This window comes from Paraphaeosphaeria sporulosa, assembly GCF_001642045.1.
Source record: "Paraphaeosphaeria sporulosa strain AP3s5-JAC2a unplaced genomic scaffold CC84scaffold_5, whole genome shotgun sequence".
Taxonomy (NCBI): domain Eukaryota; kingdom Fungi; phylum Ascomycota; class Dothideomycetes; order Pleosporales; family Didymosphaeriaceae; genus Paraphaeosphaeria; species Paraphaeosphaeria sporulosa.
In genome coordinates, this window is record NW_017253364.1 from 667,050 (window position 1) to 693,530 (window position 26,481).

Here is a 26,481-nt window from a genome sequence, read left to right on the forward strand (position 1 = left end):
GTTATGGAGGAGAGGCGACGACAGTACAAAGGAGAACATACCCTAGTTGTTCTGTTCCCCGCAATCAAATTGCTTGAGGTGACGATTAAGGGCGTCCCTCCTGCTGAATTCCTTCTTGCAACCATCGACGTTACAAGGGATCTTGAGCTTGTTTCTCTGTTCTGGGGATAGGTGCAATTTGCAATGAAGTTTTTTGTGCCGATTCTTGTTCTGATTGGTGATTGAGATGCCGCACGAGCACGTGTACTTAGTCCTCGCCGAGTTTGACGGTTCCGTGGGTGTGCCATACGATACTACGTCAGAGGAATGAGAGCTTGTATGGCCCACAGTGCTGTTTGCTATGTTTCCATTGAGATGAGGATAAGCATGTGGAAATGGCTGAGGAATGCTCTCATAACCCCCCTGCGAACACATGTACGTAGAGCGGGGTGAAGTGGTGTCCGTTGATATCGTACCGCCACTAGACGAAGTGTCATGTCGTGAAAGTCCCCCACCGGGTGAACCATAGTTATAGTTGTCGAAGGACCCTCCGAGGGTGTCTGGCTCGGCGTAGAATCGTCCATATCCTAGGACAGAATGATTCACGAATACCTGACGTGCCTCGTGTGATGTATGTTCATATGGCATGCCAGCCGCATTGCTGAAACCGCGGGTACACAAGCAGTCGTTGTTCGTGCCATCGGGATGACACATCATGTACAGAGTAGCTTCAACTTTCACGGTTGCTCTGAAATGAAGTAGGTATGATGTTGCGTGCAGTGTTCCTCGGGAAGAGTCGGAGATTCGTGGTCGATAAATCGGCACAGACGATGAGCGACGACGGGACGACCTCTGGGACCTGACAGACCGCCTGTGATTGTAAGACCGTGGCCACTCGCCTCGGCGTTCTCGTGGAGGTTCTGAAAGATTTGAAGACTGCAGTCTTTGAGATATTCCAGTAAAGTGTTGACCCAATTGCTGGACGTGGCTGCGCCAGATCATGAGGTCAGTCTTATGAATAAACCGTATCGTGGTTCTCCATGGTGGAGAGGGTATGTATATCGGCGTGGAAGACACGTAGGCCAACGACATCCATGGTGGACGAACGTGTGACATGCAAAAGCGCGACCAAATGTATCGGAGACGGGTGCTGAACGAATGATGTGCTGAGGTTCCTTGGTAGCGGTGGAGGCGCCATTGTACCAGTCATGCGAGGTGTAATTCTTGGAAGTTGTCTCCACAGCGAGATGTGTCTGTCGCTACAGAGATGTTGAGCCCGTATTCGATATTTGGACGCCTTGAAGGGCATGAAACTTCCGATGATTACGTTGGTGGCTGCTTCCACAGAGCCGTTGGGATGCTGCTCAAGGTCTGGGATATATCGAAACGAGGATCCCGTTGTTGATACGCAACATCGACCACATTAGCCGGGCTAATAGAGCGCAATGGGTAGACCGTGGACCTGCTGCAAGAGATAGCGATGTTAAAAAGGGCAATCGGGTTGGGCAAACCAGAGGACCACAACGCTACTTCCACCTTCCACCCCCTCACTCCACCCCCTCACTCCACCGCTCACCGTCACTTCCCATCTTCTATCCATCGCCAATTACTAGCCATGTAGTTCTTTGGACCCTCAAAAATGAGGTGGTCTTTGCAAGGACGCAGTGCAGACCTTGTCCAAAATGATCGCGAAAAGCCCTTGACCTTGTCATCACCTCCAACTCCACCCATTACCAGGCCCGCTTACCTGCTGCAGCATCGAGGTGGCTCGGGCATCGTGACATGGCGGCAGGCACCGACTTACAGGGTATGGCACCCAACGTCGATAGTTTACTAATCTTTAGAACGGGTTGCGCCAGACAATACCATCTAGGTATTGTGGTCCGCTCCGGCCCTAGTCCCAAACCGGATGTTTGTGTCACTTGGTAATACGTGTGGTAGATCGAAGGGGAGTTAGGGACGCGTCGATATGTCTCTGGACAACATCAAAAAGCCCGACTGATTAAGTCAATTTAGATAACTGGCAAATGACTGTATTGACTTACCACACATTTCAAGGTCAACAACGTGGCCCCTGGTGAATGCTATGACCCTTGTGTAAAAGCAGCTAAGAGTAAGACCAGTAGACTGACGACATACTGTATGAAAGATAAAGTAGGGACGGGGATTTATCAGATCTGTGCTGTTGCAGTATGCCTAGTGAAGGAGGACGAGGAGAGCAAATATAAGGCAGATGTAGAGACTATGTTGGAAGTGCAACTAGGTGCACAAATACAAAATACTCTGCATCACAATGATGTGTGGCTTGGGGAGGGCTTATTAGAAGAGAAGTTTCGAACGCCGCATACTCACCGGATGTTGGTTTTGCCTAGATTTGACGCATTGAGGCGGGCATATAGCAAGTGTATCGTTTGAAAGTAGTCAGCCTTGCATCGATGTCGATAAAGCCTCACGCGCCTGCATTGTCGCTGATGGGTGACAACGAGAACGAGCCAACAATAAGAACGCATGCCGTTCCGAGAGTAAATAGCCCGATGGGGTGAAGATGGTGTGCACCCCGCCCTCTGGCGCAAAGAGGGTGGTATGTCAGGCTGAACCCGCCTATCTAGCGACTTTCAGAACCCCGCGGCGACTTCACCTTCCAAGCGTTATTGTAGGGAGCCACCCAGGAGAAGCAGTCGATATAATAGTCCTGCTAGACAACGCTCGCGCGGACCTCTTGAACGAGAACACGCGTAAAGGTGTCTAGCAAACATCAGTACGAGCTAGGTTATGCAACAACTGATAATCTGCAGGCTGTGCCGCTCCTGCACTCGAACACCAATCGATCAGCTAAGGCCGCGGCTCGTATAAACAACCTTGCTAGCGAGCGGAACACATGTTCATCGTCTGCAAGATGAAGTCCGATGCGTATCGCCTCCTTAGGAATCTTCATTGAAACGAAATTGGTAGCATTTCTCCGTAACAGTACCCACAAGAAGGTAAACTTTGTACGTGGAGAGAACTATCAAGGATTCAAGTTTGCAGTTAAGACTAAGAGCAGGCTGCTTCTGCGGATTTTACAGGTTGGGTTCGTTCCGCGGAGGAAGCTGGTTGAAAGAGCATGCCTAAGCCTCGCCGCCCGCCAAGCGCACGTTCAGAAAAGCAAAAAAAAAACCATTAAGCCGAATTTCTCGGCACCCTGAAGTGGCCGAGAACCATACGAATACCAGGAGACCGTCTTAACTCGGGCCGGAACCCCCTCACTTTGTGTTGGTGGTAACCTGGAACCGCTTGGTAGCATCCCCGCCTCCCCTCTATCACTTCCCACGTTCGTGAATTTTTTGATGCCTCCTCAAGTCATTTTTTCTGGTGAATGCCTTACCACATTCTTCGCATTCCTGATTTCTGATCCCTTTATGACTCATCACGTGATCGTCTAGGATGAGCTTGCGTGTGAAGGATTTTCCACATAGCGGACAAGTGTGCGTCGCCTTTGTTTTCTTGATATGAGTCGAGTTGAAGCGCACTGCAAGATCACTGATTTCGGGATGGAAAGAGCGGGTGTGTCTGCGTATCAATGAGCGAGGACATTCCACATACTGAAGGGGCCATGCACACTTCTCTAGGTCCTTGGAGTTGGCAAAACCCTCAGCGCCGAGACAGTCCGGAACTTCGCATTGAAACGGACGATCGTGTATGTTGACATGGCGCTTTTTGGCCCTGGCTTCCCTGAATCCTTCCGAAAAGTACATGCAAGTTATCTTCGTGCACTTGTACGGTCTTTCGTTGTCGTAGAATTGCTTGAATGTTGCCAGTTCAGTGCCTTTGAGTTTAGAGGCCGTATCCTCTACAAATTTCCTATTGCGATTAAGCGCATATTCGAGGCTCTTGATGCTGACCTTGTGCCGCGCTTCGAAACCTTTTTTCTGAAAGGTGTAGATGTGACTTGTCAACACTACTAGATCCTCGTAGAAGTCCTGCTCTTCAAAGCTCTTGCAGGTTTCTCGACATTCTTCCACGATGTTTTGAGGCTCATTGAAATTTTCCTCGTGGTAATGATCCATGAAGTTGTCGATCGCGTGCGACATTTCTCTGACGAGCTCTTCGGCTTTCGTCCAATCCTGGAGAAGATCTTTGCCAAATTTCACGAATGCGTTCACGTGCTGAAACCATTTTGCGACTGCGTAGTCTTGAAATGCAAACTGTCCCTCAAGCATCATCTTGCGAAGCTCCGGCTTCTCAATCGAAATTTTGGTCTGAAAGCACGGAAACGTAAGATATTGAAGGCATAGAGTGGCAAGCTCACATTCCACGGATGGCTGATGGATATCTTCTGTGGCTTTTGTCAGGTAACTGTGATGTTAGCATACTTTAGTACAAAATGAAGGTATTACGTACTATCGTGCTGTGCTATGAACCAACGAGACACGATTCCCGGATACAGTGACCAGAGAGCCACAAACCTCGTGAATATCTTCGCGAAAGCGTCGATCTTCATACTCGATACTGCGACTTTCGATGTCGATGGAGAGGGCTACTTGGATCTCCCGCCATGCCAGCTGTCGTTGAGCGCAGACCATCCAACCTAAAAGCTTCTTCACTTTCGGCCATTCCACGGCGTGGGTTCTTTTGATGCGCTTTACGATTCTTTCATAACTTTACAGGGTTAGAAGGTTGGACTGACAGATTGATAAGGGAGTAGGCCGTGTCTTCAACTTACGCTTCTTTCAAGCCATCTGGGAAGTTGTTTTCGCTTACAGCGTCTAGTAGATCTCCTCTCGTTGGCTGTTGGAAGAGATTGTCCATGACTAGCTTAGCATATAAGAACATACCTTCAAAGTCAGCCATTAGATCATTGACTCAAAGTAGAGTGCATACCCTTAGCTCGTGCCACGGTCAGATTGTGGAGATATTCTTTCGCTTCATCGTCAAACGGTTCGTGTTTGACCGCAATGCGGTCCACCCAAATGCGAACGTAGTTGTGTATATCGTGTCGATTATCCGTTTCAGACATGGAAACAATGCTGGGTACAATCTTGCTGGAAGACGGGTTGTGAAGAGCTCGTTTTATGTCGCCGTATTCTTGGCTGACCACCATTACACGGAGCTTTCCTGGCTCACTGGTGTCACATTGAGTGACCATTCCGACAAGAAAATCTAGAAGTTGCTTGCGTTCCAATTGCTCACATTCGTCGAGGCCATCGATAATGATAAACATCTTCTCCGGAATCGAGCAAAAGTCCTCAAACAGCTTTTTGGCTCGCTCTATGGATCGAAGCACTGGTTCGCCACTTCCAGTCCGCTTCGTGTGGCAGGGTGGTAACATGTCAGGGTACTGGTCCAGCAATTGATGCATCAGTCCCTTCAAAACATCTACAGCAGTGTTGCATCCTTGACCTTCGTAGTGGCAGTAGAAGTAACTAGTGATGCAGGTAGCTTTCGATTGGCATTCAGAGATAAGACTGGAGGCCAGTATTGTTTTTCCTGTTGACTATTACTTTTCATTGATATACAGCTCAGGTTCAAGAACTATCCTTACCAGCTCCAGGCATTCCGGTGAGCCAGACTATTGGCGTTGTTGGATCTTGGCGATTGATATCAGCATCAAAACTTTCCTTCCCTAGTGGGGACTATGCTCACTATCTGCGTGCATCCAGTCCTTGATTTTTTCATTCTTCACGATCCATTTGGCAGTGTCTTTGTATGTTGCTCTGATCTCGTTGAAACTGGTATGATCTTCTTCCTGTATGGACCCAACTGCGAACCACTCCCTCACTGCTGCTAACTTCTTACCCCGTTCTTCCAGGACCAACTCGTCAAGCCTATTCCTCATCTCTACTATGTCCAGCTGGTAGAGGCGGTATTGTGAAATTGTCGCACGACGTTCCACAAGGTCTTTATGACGAGCAAGACTTTTTTTAATGCCGCCAAATTTGGTCTCAAAATCTTTCCACATGGCGCGAAAGAACTTTCTCCATCCTTTGTACAATGCACTTAGCTGGAATCAGATAGAGGATTTATCTGAACTTACGACCACCAGAGAAGAAACGCATGGCTTGCTGATGGAATTCGAGAATGTCGAGATACATCAGCTCCAAAGCCTGGATCATGTGCGGGTTTTCCTTAAATAACTGCTCATACTCTTGCAGTAGGGGCAACTGTTCTCCTATCTCGTAGTAGGCTTCCAACAATGTTTCGAATGAGTCTGCAACTGTGCTGGCTGTCTAAAAGTCATCAATCTCCTGACAGCTCATGATCAGAGCAGTACTGAAGACGTACTAGAAGAAGAAACTTTATAGGTCCCCAGACAAAGGCTACCATATCAGAGACATTCAAAAAAATCTCTATGGTTTTCGAGAATTGGTTCATAGCTTCCAGAAAAGACTGTATTCGGCCGAGGTTGACCATAGACTTGGTCTGTTCCTGCTCATATTGGATGCGTAGAATACTGTGCAGCAGTTCCTCATACGTTGTGCTCCGAAATTCCGTAAGATCAGTCCCTGTTAACCGAGCTCTGAACTTGCGAATGGCCGTGTCTAAGGCATCGCCTCCCGCTGCGCTTGTCTGCTGTCCAACCAGTGTCGACTGCTGCGACAATGCACCTGTAGATGCACGACTGACTTGGCTATTCGGTAAAGATGATGTGGAAGTGTTGCCATTCATGATAGTGACCGTAGAGACGCTGCATGGGCATCTGGTACGAGCTGAGAACTATGTGGTGAACATCAAGACGCAATTGTGCGCAAGAAGAGGAGGGCAGCATGATTGCAGATGAACGAGGCTGAAGGACCGGTCAAGATCCTTGTCTGTGGCGCGTTGCATGGAGCGCTCAGCCACAGCCTCGCTGGCGCCCATTGGATAGCTTTCAGCGCTTCAGCGGTGAGGCTGATCCGAGCAGAGATTCGCTGAAACAAAAGGAAGCGCCCTCCGCGATCCACCAGGAGCTCACTGTGAAGACACAGACGGCGCGCTACCTTTCGTCGACATTGAGCTCGTCACGAAGTGGGTCCCGCCAAGACCATTAGCGCGTACGCTAGGCCGTTGTCGCTGTCATGTCACTAAAGCGCCTGCTCAATCCTGACGACGGTACCGACACACATGTGGGCTCTCGTCCAATACAGGGCTGGGACGATTATGGAGCTCCTATTGAGTAAGTCCTACGCCACAGTTCTGATACTCAGACTAACAACTTCGCAGTATCGCACCAGTCCTGCAGGAAACCACCTGGGAGAACTGTGTTACCGACTTGTTTTCTCTGGATAGTCTACCAGACATCCTTAGTCAGGATCAAATCGATCCTTACAGCCTGCAACATGGTTTCGATATAGATAGCAAGGCATCTCTTCTTTTTGTAGAAGAACAAATTCAACGATGGGCCGAAGACAATGTCTCTTCTCATCCCACATCACCTGGTCCTCAAGATCGAGACGAGAGTAGAATATGCTACGGCCTGGTATGGATTCCGAGACTAGTCTAGCAGCCCACTAAACAAAACAGATCGCGCGTTCTCCAGTAAAGCTTATCGGCGATATGTCCGTCGTGGATTCGAAACTAGCGTCTGGTGACGGTCAACCCATCCCGGGACACTTTCAAATGCTAATCACCAAGGCCGAAGACCGATATTTGGTTGGTTTCCCCGACGGAACGCTACTTGGAGAGGCTAATGCTCTCTTGGAAGAAGCTCTGGAAAGCATTGAGAAGCAAAGGCACCGCGTTGACTTGGAAGCATTTGCTCCCATAAGACCTATTCGGGAGACTATATATAGAGCTACAAAGGAGAAAGAGGCAGTGGTCAGAGTCAACATCAATATCTACGGTCCCAGTAGCGTCACACAGGAGATTGGCTCAATCCTTTCCTCTAAGAAAATATATCTACAACGACCCGACTATATTAAGCCAGGAATGTCTTACGAAAACCCTCATGTTCTGAAACTGGGGAATTTCCAGCACTCCTTTCACAGCCAGGAAGTTGACTTGCGCACCGAGCAACAGCCTGAGAGTGAAGTCGCAAAAGCTGAAGCCTTTCAGAAAACGATCGACACCATATACTCTTCTCTCACACGGGGCCAAACTCTCGCTGGGTTGGAGGGTGACGACCGTCTCAAGACACAGCTCTTGACCCATCAAAAGCAAGCACTACACTTCATGTCACAAAGAGAGAATGGCCCAATACCTGAAAAGTTCCGCCTTTGGGTTCCTAGCGAACAAGATGGGAGACCATGTCAACGCCACGTCATAACCAACAATGCGTCTTTGGCAGAATATTCTGAAACGGGAGGAGGGATACTGGCGGATGAGATGGGCATGGGCAAAAGCTTGAGCATTCTAGCATTGATATTGCGCACTCTTGGCGATGGCCATAAGTGGGCATCTGAGCATGACACCATGCTAGATAATGGTTCCAGCCATTACAAATCGCGTCGACGCTCGCGAGCCACGTTGGTCATTGCTTCCTCTGACCTGATGATCAACGAGTGGTTCCAAGAGATGAAGATACACTTTGAAGCTCAGATCTGGGGTGCTCTACGAACTGTCAAGTATCACGGAACAAATCGTGAGTCAAATATCGACACCTTGGCCGAATCCGACATTGTGGTTACCACCTACCATACACTTTACATGGACTCCCAGCGAGGCAAGAACCCATTACGCGACATTGAATGGTACAGGTTGGTGCTCGATGAGGCGCATATAATCCGTCGGCTCTCGACAGTATTCTACCGTACTGTTGCCGAGTTGAAAGCACGATCTCGCTGGTGCCTAACGGGCACCCCGATCCAGAACCGACTGGAAGATATTGGTTCCTTGTTCGCCTTCATCCGTATCATTCCGTTTAACAATCCGTCGAACTTTCGAAAGTACATTAGCGTACCCTTTGACGAAGGTGGGAAACGCCGTGACCTTGCGATCGAACGTTTCACCCGATTGCTTGACTCACTCTGCCTGCGAAGAACAAAGGATCTGCTACATCTGCCCGAACAGCATTCTCGTGTCCGCAAGTTGGAGTTCTCAGCAGAGGAGAGGATGCAATACGAACAGACGAAGAAGATTATGCTCCGGGCTGCTAAGAACCAGGTGGGCGGGTTTGACCAAAAGAGTACACTCGGCCTATTTCAAGTGCAACTACAGTTGCGCATCCTGTGCAATCACGGCACATTTCAGCAGCCTTTTTCATGGAACAGAAGAAAGATGCATCTGCTTGACGAGAGGGAAGCCATGGAGGCATCTTCAGGTAGGGATGGTGAGGTTACTTGCTCGGCCTGCAAGCAGACCATGCCCCTTCTCGGAGCAGGTTCAATGTTTCGACGCTTTGATGAGCATTGTCGACACGTACTCTGCTCCGAATGTATGGAAGAAAGTATGCCTGAAGCAAACCCGGGTGTTGTGACAAACTGTCCTTTGTGTTCATCACTCTGGAAAATAACCTCTCGCTCCGCCAATAGCACGTTCCTACAGCAGGAAGATGGCAGATACTTTCGTGCACAGGGAAGATCATCCAAGATACAAGCATTGATGGAGGATGTGAGAGTTGACATCTGGTCAACGAAGAGGTATGCGTCTCACGCATTGCCAGTGTTATAGCAAGAACTCGGTACTGACTTGAGCCTTGCAGCATTATTTTCTCTTGCTGGACTCACACTCTCGATCTTATTGGATCCGCCCTCGGACAACTTAATATTACCTTTCGACGAATAGATGGCGAATGTCCTACTGCTAAGCGCGAAAAGATCCTAGACGAGTTTGCTCACGACCCCTCACTACGCGTTCTAATTATGACGACGGGTACGGGAGCTGTGGGGTAGAAGAGTCCTCATATTCAATCGTCGCCACGCGCTAATCTTCACCAGACTAAATCTTGCTACAGCCAACCGTGTTTTCTTAGTCGAGCCACAATGGAACCCAAGTGTAGAAAACCAAGCTATCGCGCGAGCGTTGCGTCTCGGGCAGGAGCAGGCAGTTCAAGTGACTCGATACGTGGTAAACGGCACAGTTGAGCAAGTGAGTTGGCCCTGCATCTGGACTAGTACGATTTCTAACCAAGTAGGATATGCGCTCGCTTCAAGACAGGAAGCTGAAGATGGCTCATATGGCGTGGGAATAAAATAATTTCGTCGTCTATCGCTAGATTTCCCCGCTCGTTTAGCACTATACCCAGATTCTCCAGTTAACAAATATCCTATCGTAACTATGCGCGGGCGTTTCCTTCCTAGTCGCTTTAATCATCATTTCAGCTTCCAGAAGTCACCCCGTATAATACTCAAAAACGTCCAGGTACAATCAGCTTGTGTATCTGCCACCCGGAGTCATCGTACTTGTGCAAATGTCGTGACTACCACTGTACCCTGAAGCATCTGAGCTTTGAAGTCCCACGCGGTACGTTGTTGCTTCTCTCACTGTCGAACATACCTTATATCTTATCGGCAAACGACTCCGAAAGAACGACGTGATCAATCCTAACCTAGTTAGCGCGTGCGTTTCTAACGGTCTATCACGCCTCCAGCTCTTGCGTTTAGCCACTGATTTTGCGCCTAATTACGAGACCAAGTCGTTCTACCGCTTTTTTGGTCTTGCATTGCCCCAAGAAGTTGCTCAACCAAGGTATGTAAGCGAGTTACCGACAGCTGAGAAACAAGTCTAAGCGACCAGCTCCGTTGCTAACAAAGTAATAAAGCGTGAGAGCCGGCGCACTGGCCCCTAAGCGTAATTGATACTCTCGATTATGGATTTAGACAACACGCTCATATTCAACGTGCGGGATGTGCACGGCAACGGCAAAAGGCTCTTCGTGACTTAACCTATCCCAAAGGGTGCCCGTTTACTCTCTGAGTCTCCTGCCATCACTGTACCAATATCCCTGTGAACCAGCGACTTGAAGACTCTTTGACTTGATGTTACCCATCATCTAGACGAGCAACGACAAGCATTTGAGTCCCTCTCCAATCTCCACCCCTACCAGAATGTCTTTACTCAATACATGAGCATCGTGCGAACAAAGTGTTTCAGCACGTATGGAGACCGAGCTAGCGTATGCCTTGATGCAAGTCGGAACAACCTCGCTTGCGATGCCAATGCTCGGCACACCTAGAACGACAGATTGAGCAAAATTGTAGTCCATGCACTCAGATACATCGCTCGAGATGAAGAAATTACGAGCAACTACATCGAGCACGAACACACTTGACAAGAGTGCCAGGTACTGTCAGAGGAGATATACCAATTCGAATGTTCTTGCGAGCTTTGTTCTTTACTTCCGGCGTTGAGCGAGACCATCTATCGGAAAGTTCTACGAGCTCGTAAGCTGTGGGCATACTTTCAAATGGAAGACGGACATTCATGCCAATTATCTAACCCTCTGCAACGCCTTAGACGCTTAGAGCAGCTAGCTCGATACAGGGCTGAGTTGGGTTCCTGTACCCAGATGCAAGATGCCCATGTAGAAGCTTCTGCGCTAGCCTTTTCCCATAGCGACTTAGCTCGAGGCAAGAATTTCCTTGAACGAGCATAAGCATCTTACTTTCTTGAACACAGAGACAATGACGAGGTAGCCCCCAATCTCCGAATTCGCTTACAAGACCTCACGAGCTCTGATTGCTATGGTCAATCAACGAGATAGCAGATCACAAGCCGGGCTGCAAGATGGCTGTATATGCATTAGCGTCACCGGGCCGACAACTGGACTTTATCTATTTATTCTTTACGGATGATCAATGGATTCACGAAGTCGGCTCAGTGAAACCGGAAATGGCAGGCGTATTCATCTGGACTACATTCTGAGTATGGTAGGTATGTCAGTCCGCGATGTTCTTGCGGGTTTGGGTTTATATTATCAGGTCAACGGTCTCAAATTGCCTTGCTCCTCATGGAGTAACACAGGTTTCCAGTCCTTTCAACAAACGATGTATAACAGTGTTAAATCTAATTTAGATAACGCAGCTTTCAGGAATCGCATCTTCTACGTGCTGAAAACAAATCTTTGTTTGCGATCGTCTTGCTCAACTTCACGTGTTTGTCCAAATGCATAAGCATCGGCAAGATTAGCCTGTAATGATCGCGTCAGCTTCAAGGAATGCTCCAAAATCCCCAAGGTATGCCATTCCGAGGTGAAGGTACTGGTCTCGTCACTATTGGTGGCTTGACATGGCCACTCGCCAACGCTAAGATTGCAGTGTAAGGTCCGACAAGTGGGGTTGGGTTTTCGTCCTTGGTCCTGGTACCCCTTTCAATCACGTCAGAGTATCCTTGCGCCTTCAAGAGGCTTGGTGAGCTATGCCCCACTGAACGATTGGCTTTTCCTGAAGGGACAATCCCTTCTCTCGCGGGCACAGCCTCACTGGCCATATGCACGTCCTTACAATCAAGATGTGGCGCAGTCAGGACTACTCGTCGATCCTGAGTGTTGCGCTTGTTGTATCTCATTGACTCCTCATTATTGAATGAATCGGTTGCTGATTGAACAGCCCTTCCCCGAATCCTGGATTGACAGGCCACTCAGCCTCGCACCTTTGGCAGGTTAAATTTTCTCATCGGCGCTCGAGACTGCAGCATCAATCAAGATTCAGACCCATGTCGAATTTTTGTGACCATAGAGAAAACCCACTAAACCTCACTCTACCTCTTCATGAGCGTCAAAAATTATAGTGTCAGTCTTTTGCGCTCAGTGCACCAGAACACTCCGAGACTAATCTCACCGATAAGCCAGCCACAATGTCCATCATCATCTTCGTCCAAATATTCTGGATTTTATTACGTTCTTCTCAGTGTGATAATGATCATTGAGTACATACTCGCGTGCTAGGCAGAAAGTGAATGTTACACGTGCGGTTAGGCAGCCCTCGTCAGCCTGAAAAGCGCGAGGCACATGCAGATGCTGTAGCCAGTAAGACAGAACTCGGTATCGAGCTGAGGATGTCAAAAAAGTCATCAATTTCATTCCAATATGATTGGATGCAAAGAGTCAAACGGGACTCCTCGCGCGGGCTAACAATCGCAGTGCAATACGTCCACCTTCCACCGGGGAGATTGTGATACAATTGGCTGGCTCTTTCGCGCCAAATGCGGAATAGCTTGAGGCCGCTTCGCCACCATCGAAAACCGGTCAAGGTTATTAAGCCCGTTCACCGAAGCAATCTAAAGCGGAAGTACTATCTAAAATTCTGGGAATCTTCACATAACTGCAGCGATGGTGCAGGCGGGTGCACTGCTACCTACATCCCTCCGATGCCGCATGAAACGTTTTCTGGAGCCGAGGAAGATATGAAACTGCGGCAGACAAAGGCACACAGTGAATTTATAGTATGTCAAAACAGACTTTGCATCACGACCTGGTATCCATCTGTCTGGCCGCGTAGAGATGATATCGATCCTTAGTCCAGCATCTTAGTCTCTTCCCATATATGATCAGAGCCACGGTACCACCTAAGAGTACTGGAAGTGTCATCATAGCGAAAGTGAGCATGACGTTGTGTAGCTGAACTCGCTGCACCCAGGGTGTGAGAACGAGAACGAAGATCGTGGCCATAAGATTGCGAGTAAAGGTTACACCGATGACGGCATCGGCAATGATCTGTGACATGTCAGCAGCGCTTTGGCCTCGATATTCAATTAAAGATACGCACATCCGTGTATGCATCCGTGAGGTACGTAAGCGCAACGCTAGCAATTGGTGGCATGGCGAACCCCTGGAGGCCCAGTCCAACAGCAACGACTGGCCAGCTCATGCCTTTTCCGAGGGCATATCCAGTAAGAAGCAATGCAGCTGGGTAGACTGGCGCGAACACAAGGAGGAGCCAAAGGCGCATCTCGGGCTCGTAGATTCCTTTGTTTCTGCGAGCCAGGTAGATGATAAGACGATCGGTGAACGGTGCGCTCAATGCTGTGCCAATAATGTTGCCGATCAAAGGGGGAAGACTCATCAGACCCACCGCGCTAGGGGAGAAGTTGTAAGGTGGGGCCGGCATGTATGTTGCCACCAAAGTCACAGATACCTGTAGCGCGGCTGTGATGAGCCCGTACAGGAGAGCCACATACAACACGGCCGGAATCGTGCATTCGACAAGAAGAGGTTGGTAGCTGTGGTGCGCAAGCTGCTTGATACTTCCGCGGGTGGCGTGCAAAGGCTTGAGGCGCTGGATATAGGTATTCCGTGGAGGTACGATCTCCGTTATAATTGACCCGACAGGTTTTAGCTGATCGTCCGCAAATTTGAGATCCGGATCTGTGATCCTGTTGCCAGCCGAGTGGACAGGTGTTTGAGCAGCTTCAGCAAAGCTTTCAATGGGTGGGACGAACTTGGTCTCTTCGTAAAAGAACACAAAGAGGACAAGACAGACACCCATGCAGATAGCGGTCCACCACCATACCCACCGCCAGCCTTGACCTACCGTGATGTAGCCAGCGACCAACGCGGCCATCGAAGTACCAATGGTCATTGTGCAGACGTAAAGGTTATTCATCAAGCCTCGCTGATGGACGAAGAATACATCAGCAATAGTCATCTGGACGATGACCTCAGCCAGTGATCCAAACAGACAGTTGAAAACTTGTATGAGATACAGGTCAGCAGTCGACGTCATTTTCGCAGCCCAAATCGCGACAGCGACTTGTCCAAGGGAACTGAGGACGTAGATAGGTCGTCTCCCGTACTTGAGAGCGAATGGGATGAATAGTAGCGCCCCCACACCTAGAGCTGCCGTGCCTGTCGCATAGCTATTCTGTAGCGTCTCATAACTAAAGCCGAGTTCGATGTTCATTGGTGCCCATGTCGGGGTTATTGCAGATATTCTAGACATCCCATCAGCCTCAGATCCCATCTAGATGCAAGAGCCGCGTGCCAAACTCACAGTGCGAATACAAGGACAGAGTAAAAGAGTGTTAGCGCGATATTGAGATTCTTCTCCCACGCTTTCCAATTCTGCGAACAGTTAGGCATAGTACTAATAGGTTGAGACTTTCCAGGGTCGGTATACCAGAGGATCATTTGGATCAATGGATGGAGCTGGTACGAGTACCACCTCATAACCCTCAACACCTTCTGCGGAATGTTGAAGCTCTATGATCCTTGTTCAGTACACTTAGATGCAACTTCAAAGAGAGAAAGAGAGATCTTACGTTCAAGTGTCACAGTTCCCGGTGGCCATGACGAGGCATTATCATAGTCTGGCATTGAGGAAGACTGCATCTTGAGCGAGCAAGCAGACTCTGTGGGTCGTTACAGCTGTGTCGGCGCCCTCGGGTCCCTTATACAGATTGTCTATCGCGTCTATCGCGCCGGCCTCCCCCTCCTGTGCAGCATCGCCAGATAAGGTTGCGGCGCAACCTGGGTTCCAATTCCGCCGATTTGATAAGGATTTTGGCAGATCGGCCTGGGCTCCACGTTCTTCCTTGGCTTGTACGCAGTGACAAGTCGGTTTGCGGGGGAAGCCGCGGCAAAATGGTGATGGATGTGGAGTAGTTCCCGGCAGCGATGCGTGGGTGGTGCTTTAGCTTTTAGCGTTCCGGCTGGACCTCCTCGATGCGGTTAGATTGCTGCTTCCTCGTGAAACGGAAGAGCAGTACGCAACCTCACGGCGTTTCTGGAAGCGCACGCGGCATGGTACAAAGGTACTAGGAGTCAATATTGTTTCTCATCTGCTCATATTGCATGGCTTCTTCTTATCTCTGAACTTACGGACAGACTACAACCATCGCAATGGCTCCGAAGATCTTCACTAACGCACGTGTCTTTGCGAATTCCAGCGCGCAACAACGCGAAATCGACTTCTGCAACTGCATGGTAATCCAAGATGGAAATGTAATCCACGTAGGCTCTGAACATGACACTACGGTCCGCGATCTCCTCGACTCTGGCGCCGAAGTCACAGACCTCAAACAACAACTCTTCGTCCCAGGCCTAATCGACGCACATACCCATCTCCTGTTCTTTGGCTTGTCCCGCCAGAAGTTGGATCTCACGAACTGTGCATCTCTAGACGAAGTGCGCGCCGCTATCTCAGACTACGGAAAACGCAATCCCGACGCACCACGCATTCTTTGTCGAGGCTGGCAACAGCCCAGCACAGGACGACTAGCATTAGCTACGATGCTGGATGATCTCGACCCGCGACCAATCTACGTAGAGGCACTCGATCTGCACTCATCTTGGGTCAATACCGCCGCACTACGAGAACTGCCACTGGAAAACGCAAAAGAGCTAGGACCTCATCAAGTCGTCTGCGGTGAGGACGGGCGACCGAGTGGACTGTTTGCAGAGGCAGGCCAGGTTGACATCATCTGGTCTTTTCTGAATGCCCAATACACCACAGAAGAGAAACAGGATGCGTTGGACAAGACGTTCAAGGCGTACATCGCGGCTGGATACACAGGAGCTATCGACATGGCTATGGACGACAACGCTTGGGATGCGTTGAAACTTTACCGCGAGAGGAAGGGCGCTCTGCCCATACACATTGCAGCGCATTGGCTGATAACACCGCCAGGCAGTGGAGGCAGTCTGGAAGAGAAGGTGGATGTAGCAATCGCGCGGATGCGGGAGTGGCCCCCGTCTACATGTCCAGAATTTTGCATCATCGGGATTAAGCTCATCTGCGACGGTGTCGTCGATGGATGCACCGCAGCACTGAGACACCCCTATACCGGACATGTAGATATTGTCCAACCACTATGGCCCGCAGACGCCATGAACGAGGTCGTCCACCGCGCCACACAAGCTGGCCTCCAAGTCGCCATCCACGCAATCGGTGACGCAGCCGTCACCCAGGCCATCAACGCCATCGCCAGCGCCAATACCCCGGGTGGTAGACACCGCATCGAACACCTCGAACTCACAACCCCAGAAGACGCCCAGCGGCTGGGCCAGCTCGGTATCACGGCGTCTGTCCAGCCCGTCCACTCCGACCCCGCCATCCTCCACGACTACCAAAAGCTTGTCGGCGCACAAACTTTTGCCCGCGCATTCGCATATAAAGACTTCCTCGACGGCGGCGCCTGCGTTGCGCTAGGCACCGATGCGCCCACCGCAGTCCATCTCCCATTGCCGAATTTGTACAATGCGACAACGAGGCGATCGGCGACGCAGCCGGAGATGGAGGCAAGGACGACGCCGCATCAGGCGTTGACACTGACGCAAGCGTTCCATGCGGCGACGACGGGGGCGGCGCGTTCGAGGTTTGCAGAGGGGTGGACGGGGAGGTTGGAAAAGGGGCTTTGGGCGGATTTTGTGGTGCTGGAGTGTGAGTGGGAAGCGGGGAGGTTGTTGGAGGCGAGGTTGGAGCAGACGTGGGCGAGGGGGAAGAGGCTATTTCCAACGGAGGTAGAACAGGCTTGATGTGTGGAACATGCACCTATAGAGTAGCATGGCGGAAACAGATATATTTCTATGCGCCTACTTGAACGACATACGAACACAAGAGTGAAGCTTAACCATTAGATTCTTCCTTGCCATGCCCGCTACGCTGCCAAAGTCAAAGACCACAGCGAGCAACGCCGTGAGTCCAATGCATTGCATAGCAGCCATCAAATCCGAGAAATCATGCCGACACATCCAAAGAACGCATGTGCCATGTACCCGCACTTGTTCGCAGCCGCAGCCACAGGACACGCCTAGTGAAATAGTATACCTAGATCTCCGCATCGAAATCCTCATCCATCTCGTAGTCTCCCTGCGGCGTACTCACTGCTCCACCGTTGAACGCCTCGTCACCCTCCAACATCTCCTTCTTGACCGGCGAACCGACATTCTTCTTCGGCGTGCTCTTCGTCACACGGCCGGTCTTGACGCCTAATTTCCCAGTATCAGCAAGTCCATCCAAATGCCCACTGTCAAGAAAGGCATCACTCACCATCGCTTTTCTTTGGCGTCCTCGGCGCACGCTGCTTCGCCGGGCTGTTAGCTCCACGGGCAGGCGCGCTGTTCCCGCGAGCCGCAGCCTCGGTGATGAGCTCCTTGGCCTTCTTTTTGGGCTTGCGCAGAAAGTTCTCGATGGCGTCGTAGGTCGCCTCGGGGCCGAAAATGCGGGCGACCTCGCGGCAGTTGATCTGAACGTGTCAGTAGGGATCGGATAGGGAAGGGGAAAGAGGATAGTGGGACGTACAGGCGTGCCAAACGAGGCGATGATGGATGCAAGGATGCGGTCCTTGACCTCCGGGTCCTGCCAGTTGATCGGCATGGTGGTTGCTGTAAGACATTAACACGCTACTTCCACGACAGGATATGCGGAGTGCATGTGCTTCAATCGCACAGTAGAGAGATGTGCAGGACTCATTGGAGAATACAAGGAAAGGCAACTTACAAGTTGTAGTGCGGTCTAGCTTTTGTGGAGGTAGAGAGGGTGGATAGCAGAGCTTGCCCAAATGTAGCCGCTACGAGAAACTTGTGCAGAGTTGTGGGAAGTAAGTGTAGAGTCGTGCCCTCGCATGCGGATCCAAAATTTATAGCCTGCTCCCCCTCTTGCCCTGTTCCCCAGGTGAAGGTGAGAAATCGACGCTGTCCCAGCAACGCCCACCACAGAATTGCACCCCCACACTCACATGACGTCGCGCCACCGCGCCTTTCGCGCCGTGCTAAGATGCCATTTGTGGGTCTGTAGTGAAGTGAGTGAACGGTTGGGCCAGAGAGACTCAGTACCGTGGTCGAGCTGTGCGGCCTGCATATTGAGGTGGCGTTGTGCGACGTGCAGATATGCAACAGCTGCATACCCCTGCACGCGGGACGATTCGAGCTCGCGATGAGAACGTGAGAAGTAAACGGCCAGACAACTTGCATTGAGAACAACGCTTCGTGTGGTAGCTTGGAAGTGGGTTGTTGACGTGCAGTTGTGGAACACCCTCGCCGCTGAGATTTTGGGGAATCGATTGCTTCTTCCATAATATCTCGTAGACATCTGCACTTAGTTGCCACGGTGCGCAACACCTCCACACGACACCAATGAGTCAAAAACGGTCCGGGCCTGCTGTGGGACAATGGAGGATACTGGCAAGTGACCCAATAGGGTGGCTACCTGGATACCACGACGTGAACAGTTGCTAGAACAACGCAGACGCGTAAGATCAGTTTGAGATGTTGAGTCACTGGTGTCGACGTCAAATTCTGGTATCAGGCTGAGCGTTCCTTGCACGACATGGCTGTTCCTGGTTCTTGCTTCTACATCCGCCCAAGTGAGGACGATCCTATAGGACACCATCTCAGTCTCGGCTCGACTATCCCTCCGCACACTTGGAAGAATAATGAGTGACCAATAGGACCAAGTCACGGATCGAGGTAGATCCCAAGCTTCGAAGAACTCCTTAGCAGACCCTAGCTATGCGTCTAGATGGATCCGGAACACGTATTGGGCAGGGTATGTTTGAGTTAGCGCTCGAAGCACAGATTGACAATCCCCAAAACATGGGATCTAATCTTGTAGATAACCATTTTTTGCAGGTTCAATACACATGGAACAAGGCTGTCCTCACTGAATACTCAACCTACTGTCGTCGTTCAGGGAGTCTTCGAGAGATGTTAGCTGTGCAATGATCCTTCCATGCGAGCAGGCTCACAGGACATTGCGCCATTTCCTCCACCATGACACATCCTCATCTATTCCTCCATTACCCACATCTCCTTTCTCGGGATCCCTCACCTTCTTCGTCTTCACGAATCCTGGGTGTATCTTATCTCTGCACTCACCGCTGCACTTCCCGCACTTCCACCATCGCATACCATCTTTCAACACTTTCTTGCAGTCCCCACACTTCGAGTTCTCGTCGTATGCTATATCTCTCGCTTCTTGTTGGTATCGCCTGTGCCGCGCGGCTTGGAGAGTATCAACATCTTTACTCATGCAAGAACGGCAGACATCCTGGAACTCGTTGCTGCGATCGATGCTGTAGCATTTGCAAGGCTTCTTGTAGCCACGAGGATGCCGCGCGAACGACTTGTAATAGCAGGGCTCGCAGTAGGGCTTGCAATCCGTTACGTGGCGGCGACCGGAAAGGCCGGGCCAGAGGGGATTGCGTTGGCAGGAGCCGCAGATTTTATTGTTGCAATAGAGGCACTTCGATGCCTCAGAAATGCTGCAGCCTAGAAGATGAGTTCAGTTGCTGGATCAGGTAGGAGATCATTTTGGCCGAATCTGCTCGCAATCTGCCACTGACAAGGAACATAGAAAGGTGAACTGTACTCACAATGTCTCGTTAACTTTGGGACCCGGTAGTCGAGGTCTTCGGATGGGTACACAACCTCTCGTACTGCTCTGCATGTCATGCTGAGGTGAACTACATCATCATGATGGAGGTAGTCGGTCACGTTGAGGAGTACATGTTCGATCGCGAGAACATTCGTCAACTTTGTTTTCGGTGCTTCGAAGCTTTGGTATTGCGGTGTGAATCGTGCCTGCGGGGGTATTTGAAAATCTCTTGTGCTGCGCAGCTCAGCCACACCTTTTTTGGCATAGCTAAGCCAAAGACGTATGCGTGGGAAGATGACATCGTGAACAAAAAGTAGTGGGCCAACAAAGAGAATTACCAGCCATATAAGAGGTCGCATGGGGTTGAGAAGGCTGAACTCGCGTTCATCGAAGAATACGCTAACATATGCGAGGACGGACTGGAAGAAGCTGTGCATGTCTCGTCAGTATGTTTGCTGGATGATGCTATTCATGGGTGTTCACTAATTCTGTTCAAAGCGTGCCCATGTGCTAGTCATTAGTGGAAGACTGCGTGAGAAACTTACACAACGGTGCCCCCTACTGTCCAGCCAGCGACCATGTTCTTGCAAATCGCCTCGGCCTTGTTTGCATCGTTCCGATCGAGTTTCGCAGCGAGCGTAAACATACTGTCATAGCCATCCACTACCTGCCAATTCATGGCCTTGCCATCTTTGCAGCCACTGGAGGATGCTGGTAGAAATTGGGTCTGCATGGAAATACCAATAGCAATGGTTGTAGCAAGGCCCGAGTTGATAATCCCGTAAGGTAGGGTCCACGTACCGTACCATTTCTTGAGTAGAAGAGTGGCGAGAAAGACCCAAGGGAACAGAACGGCACACTTACATCAGTCAGCCAAGATCTCACGAATGAAAAGTCTCCACAGAGATTTTGTCGTAGTGCAAATAGTACAGTACGCACCCCGATATATGTCATATAGAAGCCCAGTCTCATCTTTGGATGATAGGGATACTGTTGCAACTCCAGGTGTTTCTCTACCAAGAGATAGTTGTTACGTGCGATAAATGCTGCCATGGCGGTGGGTATGATCAAGATCAGATGAATAGCCCACATCCAGGCCCTCGTTGCCAACTCGCTGCATCTGCTCAACTTGGCTGGCTGCCATCCAAAGCAGCCTGTGAGGCAGTTGAGCCGAGGTGCCATTTTGAGTGAGTGCGACCCGTTGGAGGGCAGCTCTGCTCGGAGAGTGTCATGCAGCCAGAGCTCCAAGACCTTGTGTGGTGAATCCGTGCGATCGGTGCAGACAGCGAACGAGTGTGGTAAGAGTGAACGGACGTTAGTCACAGGTTGAAAAGACGACCAGATACCACGCTGTAGCAACAATAGGATTCAGGCTTCCCGGTTGCGATACCGGTGGACGATGGCAAGACAGCCCGGCTAGCGGCTCGTGTGCAGCGTCGCTAGGGTCTGTTTGGCTTCACCGGATGCTCGTATAGGGAACGAGGCAAGCTGTGCACGGGGGTTGGCGAGTCCGGCGGGCTCCAGCATCGGTTGTTGCAATAATGGTAGCGGACGTGAAGAATAACGTGAACGATGGGACGAAAGAAAACGCTAATCGTGACACGAAGGGCATTGGTGATGCACGATAAAGTACTTGCTGCATGGGTGTGGAGCAGCAGGCTGAAGTGTGGGAGACCCCACCACTGCGCTACAGGCACGCTCGTTGGTCGATCCTCCCTGCGGCAACTCACAACCACGCCTGCCTGTGACACCTTCTACGTCAATCACATGCCGGACTTCTGAGACATTGGAAAAACACGAATACCTGTAGCCTAGGACGCACCTGGTATCGGTGCAACGATTTTGGCCGTCACGGTCACGTTAGTAGACCAGCAACAGGGGAATTGCGCAGTCGGAGTTGTCGCGCGATTGCGCGTACGAGCGTTTCGTTGTTACTTTCACGAGCCTTTAGGTCTTCAGCTTCCGTTTGCCTTTCACGTCATCCCATTCCCTTTTTCCTTTCCGGTCCACCTTGTATTCTTTCGCCTTTTCGAGTGGATCAATGACTACCAACTCCTCCTCGTTTTTTCTCTTCCACTCCAAGTCTTTACCCAATCGATCTTTGGCAAAGCTCAACGAGTGGCCCATCCAGCCGGTGTCATCATCCGACTCCTCCTCGTCCTGTTTGTCCCAGGCTGTGCATGATTGGCAACCCATGACAAAGTGAAGATCACACGGAACTTCCTCCTCGTCCGCTGCAGCTTTGCCACCATTCGCTTCAGTTGCAGGTACAACAACTGCCTCGGGTATCTCAGGCGACTTCATCTTAGTATCTGCCGGCGCGGCAGATTCAAGTTTGGACTTGAATTTGGTCAGAATGTCAAGCGTGGTCTTCTCTGAAGCGGCACTACTCGCGGCGCCCCTCTTTCGGCCCTTGGTGGTACTGGTGGGAATCATCTGCTCCAAAAGCGACTTCTTCTTTGCAGGTTCTGCTCGTTGAGACCCCGTGTTTCGCTTCATTGACGCCTTGAGCTCCGCAATTTGTGCATTGACGCGATCGAGCCTGGACTGTTTCTCCGCTTCTGGCGAGAGCTCCCTGGGTGGAGGGGATGGATCCTTCGCTGGGAGAGGCGATGCTTGTGCTGGCTTCGATGTTGGTCTGGGAGACGGCGAGCGTGATGGGGACTTGCGTGGTTTGCGGATAGGTATGGATTTCTCTTCGTTTGGCATGGCATCTACAGATGGGCCATCCGCGACATACGGTGCCTGGGCGCCTCCGCTGACCAGCTTCGCGTTGTACTTTGCCTTCTTCGCCACTGGTGCGACCTCTGCGCCTTCTCCCTCTTCATCACCAAAGCTAACCAAGTTCCTGCCCGCCTTTCGCTTGGTCTTCTTGGGCTTCTTGGTGTCTGGCTCTGCCTTGTGCGCAACCTGCTCTTTCTTAACCATGTCCTCAAAAGGATTGATGATTATCTCGGCGCCTGTCACTCGCGTGGGATACAACGGCCTGTCTTCGCTTCCCTCTGCGATCTCGGCTTCGGCCATCTTCATCAGGTTGTAGATGGTGTCTCCCGCCACTCGTCCGAACATTGTGTTCTGCCCCTGCAGCTCTGGCGTATTGGCGAGGGTGAAGAAGAACTGGCTGCCGTTGTCGTCCTTCTTGCCTGTGTTTGCCATGCCCAGCAAGCCTCGCCGGTTGAACTTGAGCCGGCTGTGGAACTCGTCGGCAAAGGGCTCGCCATCGTAGCTGCTTTCGCCGCCCTGGCCGGTGCCTGTCGGGTCTCCGCCCTGGATGATGAAGCCCTTGACGAGGCGGTGGAAGACGGTGTTGTCGTAGTAGCCGTCGAGGCACAGCTGCAGGAAGTTGCGCGACGCCACGGGCGTCTGCTTCGCGAAGAGCTCGAGCTCAAGGTCGCCGGTGGTTGTGTGCAGGACCACCTTCGCCGTGGGGTGCGGCTCGAGATTGTACGTCGAGGCCATGGCGCAGGCGAGCGGGCGGCTGCGCGTGTGTTTGCGCTCGGGATGCGTGCGACGGCTGGAATTCTGCCAGCGAGCGCGCCCTGACCGCCCGGGCCGCACTAGTGCTGCGTTCGGCAAGGTGCCCGCCTGATTTCGCGCGCCATGTGGGCAGACGTCACACGCCGGGCACAACCCACGGGCGTCCTGCTCAGCACCTTTGCAGTCCCCGTATCGACCTCCTTCGAGACACAACCAGACAGTCCTACAGCTGGGATCATGCGGCACTTCTGCATATAACATCTCGCCGTAGTCCTCCTCCCCTCTCTCCTCAGCCCTCCATTGCGTCATTGGCCCTCGCCTGCATTAGCCCCGTTTCTCAAGATGCTGCCATACATCAATGCGCGTATGTCTGCACCTGCGAATGCATGCTTCTGGACGGCTCACTGAGGTGCCACAGCTTTTGAGTACGTCGGCAGCTCACTTGGGACCTCTGCAGACGAGTGTAGGTAGTCTGGTCTCTGCATTGCAGGCCAAAGCTGATGTCTGGCAGTGAAGCTCGTCTTCACATTCTATCTCTCCTTCCCTCTTGCTGCAGTCCTCAAGCGCATACCGGACAAAGCGCCATGGCAGAAGAATCTTTTCATAATAGCGTAAAGCCTCCTCTCCGCTACACCACTCGCACCACTTACTGACCTTGCTAAGCGTCTCTCTCTTCTACCTCGTTGGTCTTTTCGATCTCTGGGATGGTCTCCTGACCCTGATGATTAGCGCCTATGGCGCCTACTTCATCGCCGCCAAAATCGACTCTCCCTTCATGCCATGGATCGGCTTCGTCTTCCTTATGGGACACATGTCTGTTAGTCACATCGCACGCCAGAGGATGCATGATCCTTCAGCTACCGATATCACTGGGGCCCAAATGGTCATGGTCATGAAACTTACTGCTTTCTGCTGGAACATTCAGGATGGTAGACTCCCGGATGCTGAGCTCAATGATTTTCAGAAAGAGCACGCTATTCGCACAATCCCGAGTCTACTCGACTACACAGGTTACTTCTTGTTTTTCCCTTCACTTATGGCCGGTCCCGCGTTCGACTACTGCGATTACAGCCGCTACATCAGCACCACCATGTTCACGCTTCCGCCCGGAGTTGATCCCTCGAAAGCGCCTCCGACGCGCAAGAAGCGTAAGATTCCTAGAAGCGGAACACCTGCTGCTATCAAATGCGTCATTGGCTCACTCTGGATCTTTGCATTTCTGAAGTTCTCCTCCTGGTATGCGGTAGACATGTATCTCTCAGACGAGTTCCTCAAATACGGATTCTTGCGTCGCATTTGGCTCCTATACATGCTGGGCCTTATCACGCGCATGAAGTACTATGGTGTCTGGAGCCTCTCTGAAGGTGGTTGTATCCTGGCTGGAATCGGATATAATGGCCTCGATCCAGTGACAGGCCGAGCCAAGTGGGATCGTCTTACCAACGTCAAGCCTATGGAGGTCGAACTCGCCCAGAACACGCGAGCATACCTCGGAGGATGGAATATCAACACGAACAACTGGCTGCGCAACTACATGTACCTACGCGTTACACCAAAGGGCAAGAAACCCGGATTCCGAGCTACGCTGGCGACTTTCGTCACCAGCGCCTTTTGGCACGGCTTTTTCCCCGGATACTATCTCGCCTTCATACTTGCATCGTTCCTGCAGACTATTGCAAAGAGTGCGTAATCCTCGTATACAGTTCCTACGTGAACCAAGAATAGACGTTGACATACTTGCAGATGCCCGTCGGTTGATTCGCCCACTGTTCATGACACCCGACGGCAAACAGCCTCTTCCCTCGAAGAGATACTATGATGTCTTCACCTGGGTCCTTACCCAAGTCGTCTTCGCCTTCACCGTCGCGCCGTTCATCATTCTCACGTTCAGCGGTACTTGGCTTGTCTGGTCTCGTGTCTACTTCTACACCCTCATAGGAGTCCTCGCGTCGTTCGCCGCCTTCTCTCGCTCTCTCCCGGTTCGGCGTCACCTGCAGAAGATGCAAGCCGCTCGTCAGCCGGCTTCTTCTAATGACAACATCGAGAAAGTGGCAAAGGAGGAGATCGAGGCGGATCTGAAGCGCAGACAGTCAGCATTGAGTATGGAAAGCAATGCTTCGAGCGTGCGTAAAGCACCTACTTTGGGTATCGCCGACGATCCGGAAGCGGAAGTTGAGGAGATTGTGAGAGAGGTCAGGCAAGAGATTGAGGAGAGGAAGCGGAGAGGGAGCATGATGCAGGGCTTCGACATCAAAACCGCCGTGAGGGAGAAGATTCAAGAGTTCCAAAAAGGATCGAAGGGTGCGCTTGGTGGAATTAGTGGCATCAGGAAGAGTGCGTGATTACAGACGCGTCTGACGATTTCACACAGAGGCGCTTGGCTCATCGATGGCTTTGGTGCATAGCTTGGTGTTGGGTTTTCAAATCTGAGGTTGCGGAGGTGTGATAGAAGTATTTTTAAACATGAAGTAATGGGTCGTTGTAACTTCCAAGATGTGCGACCGAGCTGAGAAAACAGCAAACCGCCAAAACCGTTTCACAAGCTCCAATCCTTTCGATCAGTATTGGGCACCTACAACGCAACCACACTCCACTGACAATCCGGTCCTCCAACCATCGAACAATCGGTCTGAGATCACCATACAGCATCCCAAACCTTGGCCCCAAGACCTCCTTCTGAAAACAAGGAGCCTCTTGCTCCGTTCCGCATCCAGCCTAGCGCCACAAGTAGTACGTACTCAAATCAAACATGTGGTCGCAGACCCCGTTCTTATATTAAGTTCGCGCGGTAGATTAATTAAGCTGTCGGCACCACCATCCTAGCGACGGGCACCACGCGATGCCCCACAATATCCCACCAGTGGGCGCGCATCTTGAGCCG

The 26,481-nt window shown here is 51.1% G+C and overlaps 8 protein-coding genes across 8 annotated transcripts; 3 read left to right on the forward strand and 5 right to left on the reverse strand.

The window, feature by feature from the left end:
* Positions 1–2,674: 2,674 nt before the first annotated feature.
* CC84DRAFT_1259008 (C2H2 domain-containing protein) lies at positions 2,675–6,893 on the reverse strand (the record flags this gene model as incomplete). The annotated part of the gene is made up of 9 exons (XM_018184872.1): positions 6,241–6,893; positions 5,993–6,185; positions 5,602–5,940; positions 5,501–5,545; positions 4,840–5,445; positions 4,682–4,793; positions 4,360–4,617; positions 3,578–4,314; positions 2,675–2,724 (listed from the first exon to the last, which is right to left on the reverse strand). The coding sequence occupies exons 1-9, from the start codon at positions 6,622–6,624 to the stop codon at positions 2,675–2,677; spliced, it is 2,724 nt and encodes a 907-aa protein (XP_018035960.1). The 5' UTR covers positions 6,625–6,893.
* A 155-nt stretch (positions 6,894–7,048) lies between these two features.
* On the forward strand, positions 7,049–10,165 carry CC84DRAFT_1145105 (uncharacterized protein). Its single transcript, XM_018176493.1, has 6 exons — positions 7,049–7,111; positions 7,159–7,414; positions 7,459–9,512; positions 9,575–9,760; positions 9,810–9,960; positions 10,007–10,165. The coding sequence occupies exons 3-6, from the start codon at positions 7,492–7,494 to the stop codon at positions 10,061–10,063; spliced, it is 2,415 nt and encodes an 804-aa protein (XP_018035961.1). The 5' UTR covers positions 7,049–7,111; positions 7,159–7,414; positions 7,459–7,491; the 3' UTR covers positions 10,064–10,165.
* Positions 10,166–13,273: 3,108 nt separating this feature from the next.
* Positions 13,274–15,127, reverse strand: CC84DRAFT_1118905 (major facilitator superfamily transporter-like protein; the record flags this gene model as incomplete). The annotated part of the gene is made up of 5 exons (XM_018175536.1): positions 13,274–13,525; positions 13,578–14,742; positions 14,802–14,872; positions 14,928–14,981; positions 15,044–15,127. 5 exons carry the CDS (start codon positions 15,122–15,124, stop codon positions 13,277–13,279), a joined length of 1,620 nt encoding a protein of 539 aa, XP_018035962.1.
* Positions 15,128–15,649: 522 nt separating this feature from the next.
* Positions 15,650–17,284, forward strand: CC84DRAFT_1145111 (amidohydrolase 3; the record flags this gene model as incomplete). The annotated part of the gene is made up of 1 exon (XM_018176494.1): positions 15,650–17,284. The coding sequence occupies one exon, from the start codon at positions 15,650–15,652 to the stop codon at positions 17,282–17,284; it is 1,635 nt and encodes a 544-aa protein (XP_018035963.1).
* A 292-nt stretch (positions 17,285–17,576) lies between these two features.
* On the reverse strand, positions 17,577–18,125 carry CC84DRAFT_1216929 (uncharacterized protein; the record flags this gene model as incomplete). The annotated part of the gene is made up of 3 exons (XM_018182848.1): positions 17,577–17,737; positions 17,799–17,994; positions 18,051–18,125. 3 exons carry the CDS (start codon positions 18,123–18,125, stop codon positions 17,577–17,579), a joined length of 432 nt encoding a protein of 143 aa, XP_018035964.1.
* A 1,088-nt stretch (positions 18,126–19,213) lies between these two features.
* CC84DRAFT_1164089 (uncharacterized protein) lies at positions 19,214–21,614 on the reverse strand. Its single transcript, XM_018178406.1, has 5 exons — positions 21,063–21,614; positions 20,669–20,982; positions 20,122–20,552; positions 19,495–20,017; positions 19,214–19,444 (listed from the first exon to the last, which is right to left on the reverse strand). The coding sequence occupies exons 1-5, from the start codon at positions 21,303–21,305 to the stop codon at positions 19,423–19,425; spliced, it is 1,533 nt and encodes a 510-aa protein (XP_018035965.1). The 5' UTR covers positions 21,306–21,614; the 3' UTR covers positions 19,214–19,422.
* Positions 21,615–21,742: 128 nt separating this feature from the next.
* On the reverse strand, positions 21,743–23,618 carry CC84DRAFT_1164090 (peptidyl-prolyl cis-trans isomerase-like protein; the record flags this gene model as incomplete). The annotated part of the gene is made up of 1 exon (XM_018178407.1): positions 21,743–23,618. A coding segment is annotated over exon 1 (1,421 nt), but the record flags the coding sequence as incomplete, so codon positions are not given.
* Positions 23,619–23,763: 145 nt separating this feature from the next.
* On the forward strand, positions 23,764–26,000 carry CC84DRAFT_729979 (MBOAT-domain-containing protein). Its single transcript, XM_018187197.1, has 5 exons — positions 23,764–23,964; positions 24,019–24,063; positions 24,112–24,211; positions 24,264–25,282; positions 25,344–26,000. The coding sequence occupies exons 1-5, from the start codon at positions 23,943–23,945 to the stop codon at positions 25,940–25,942; spliced, it is 1,785 nt and encodes a 594-aa protein (XP_018035967.1). The 5' UTR covers positions 23,764–23,942; the 3' UTR covers positions 25,943–26,000.
* Positions 26,001–26,481: the final 481 nt, after the last annotated feature.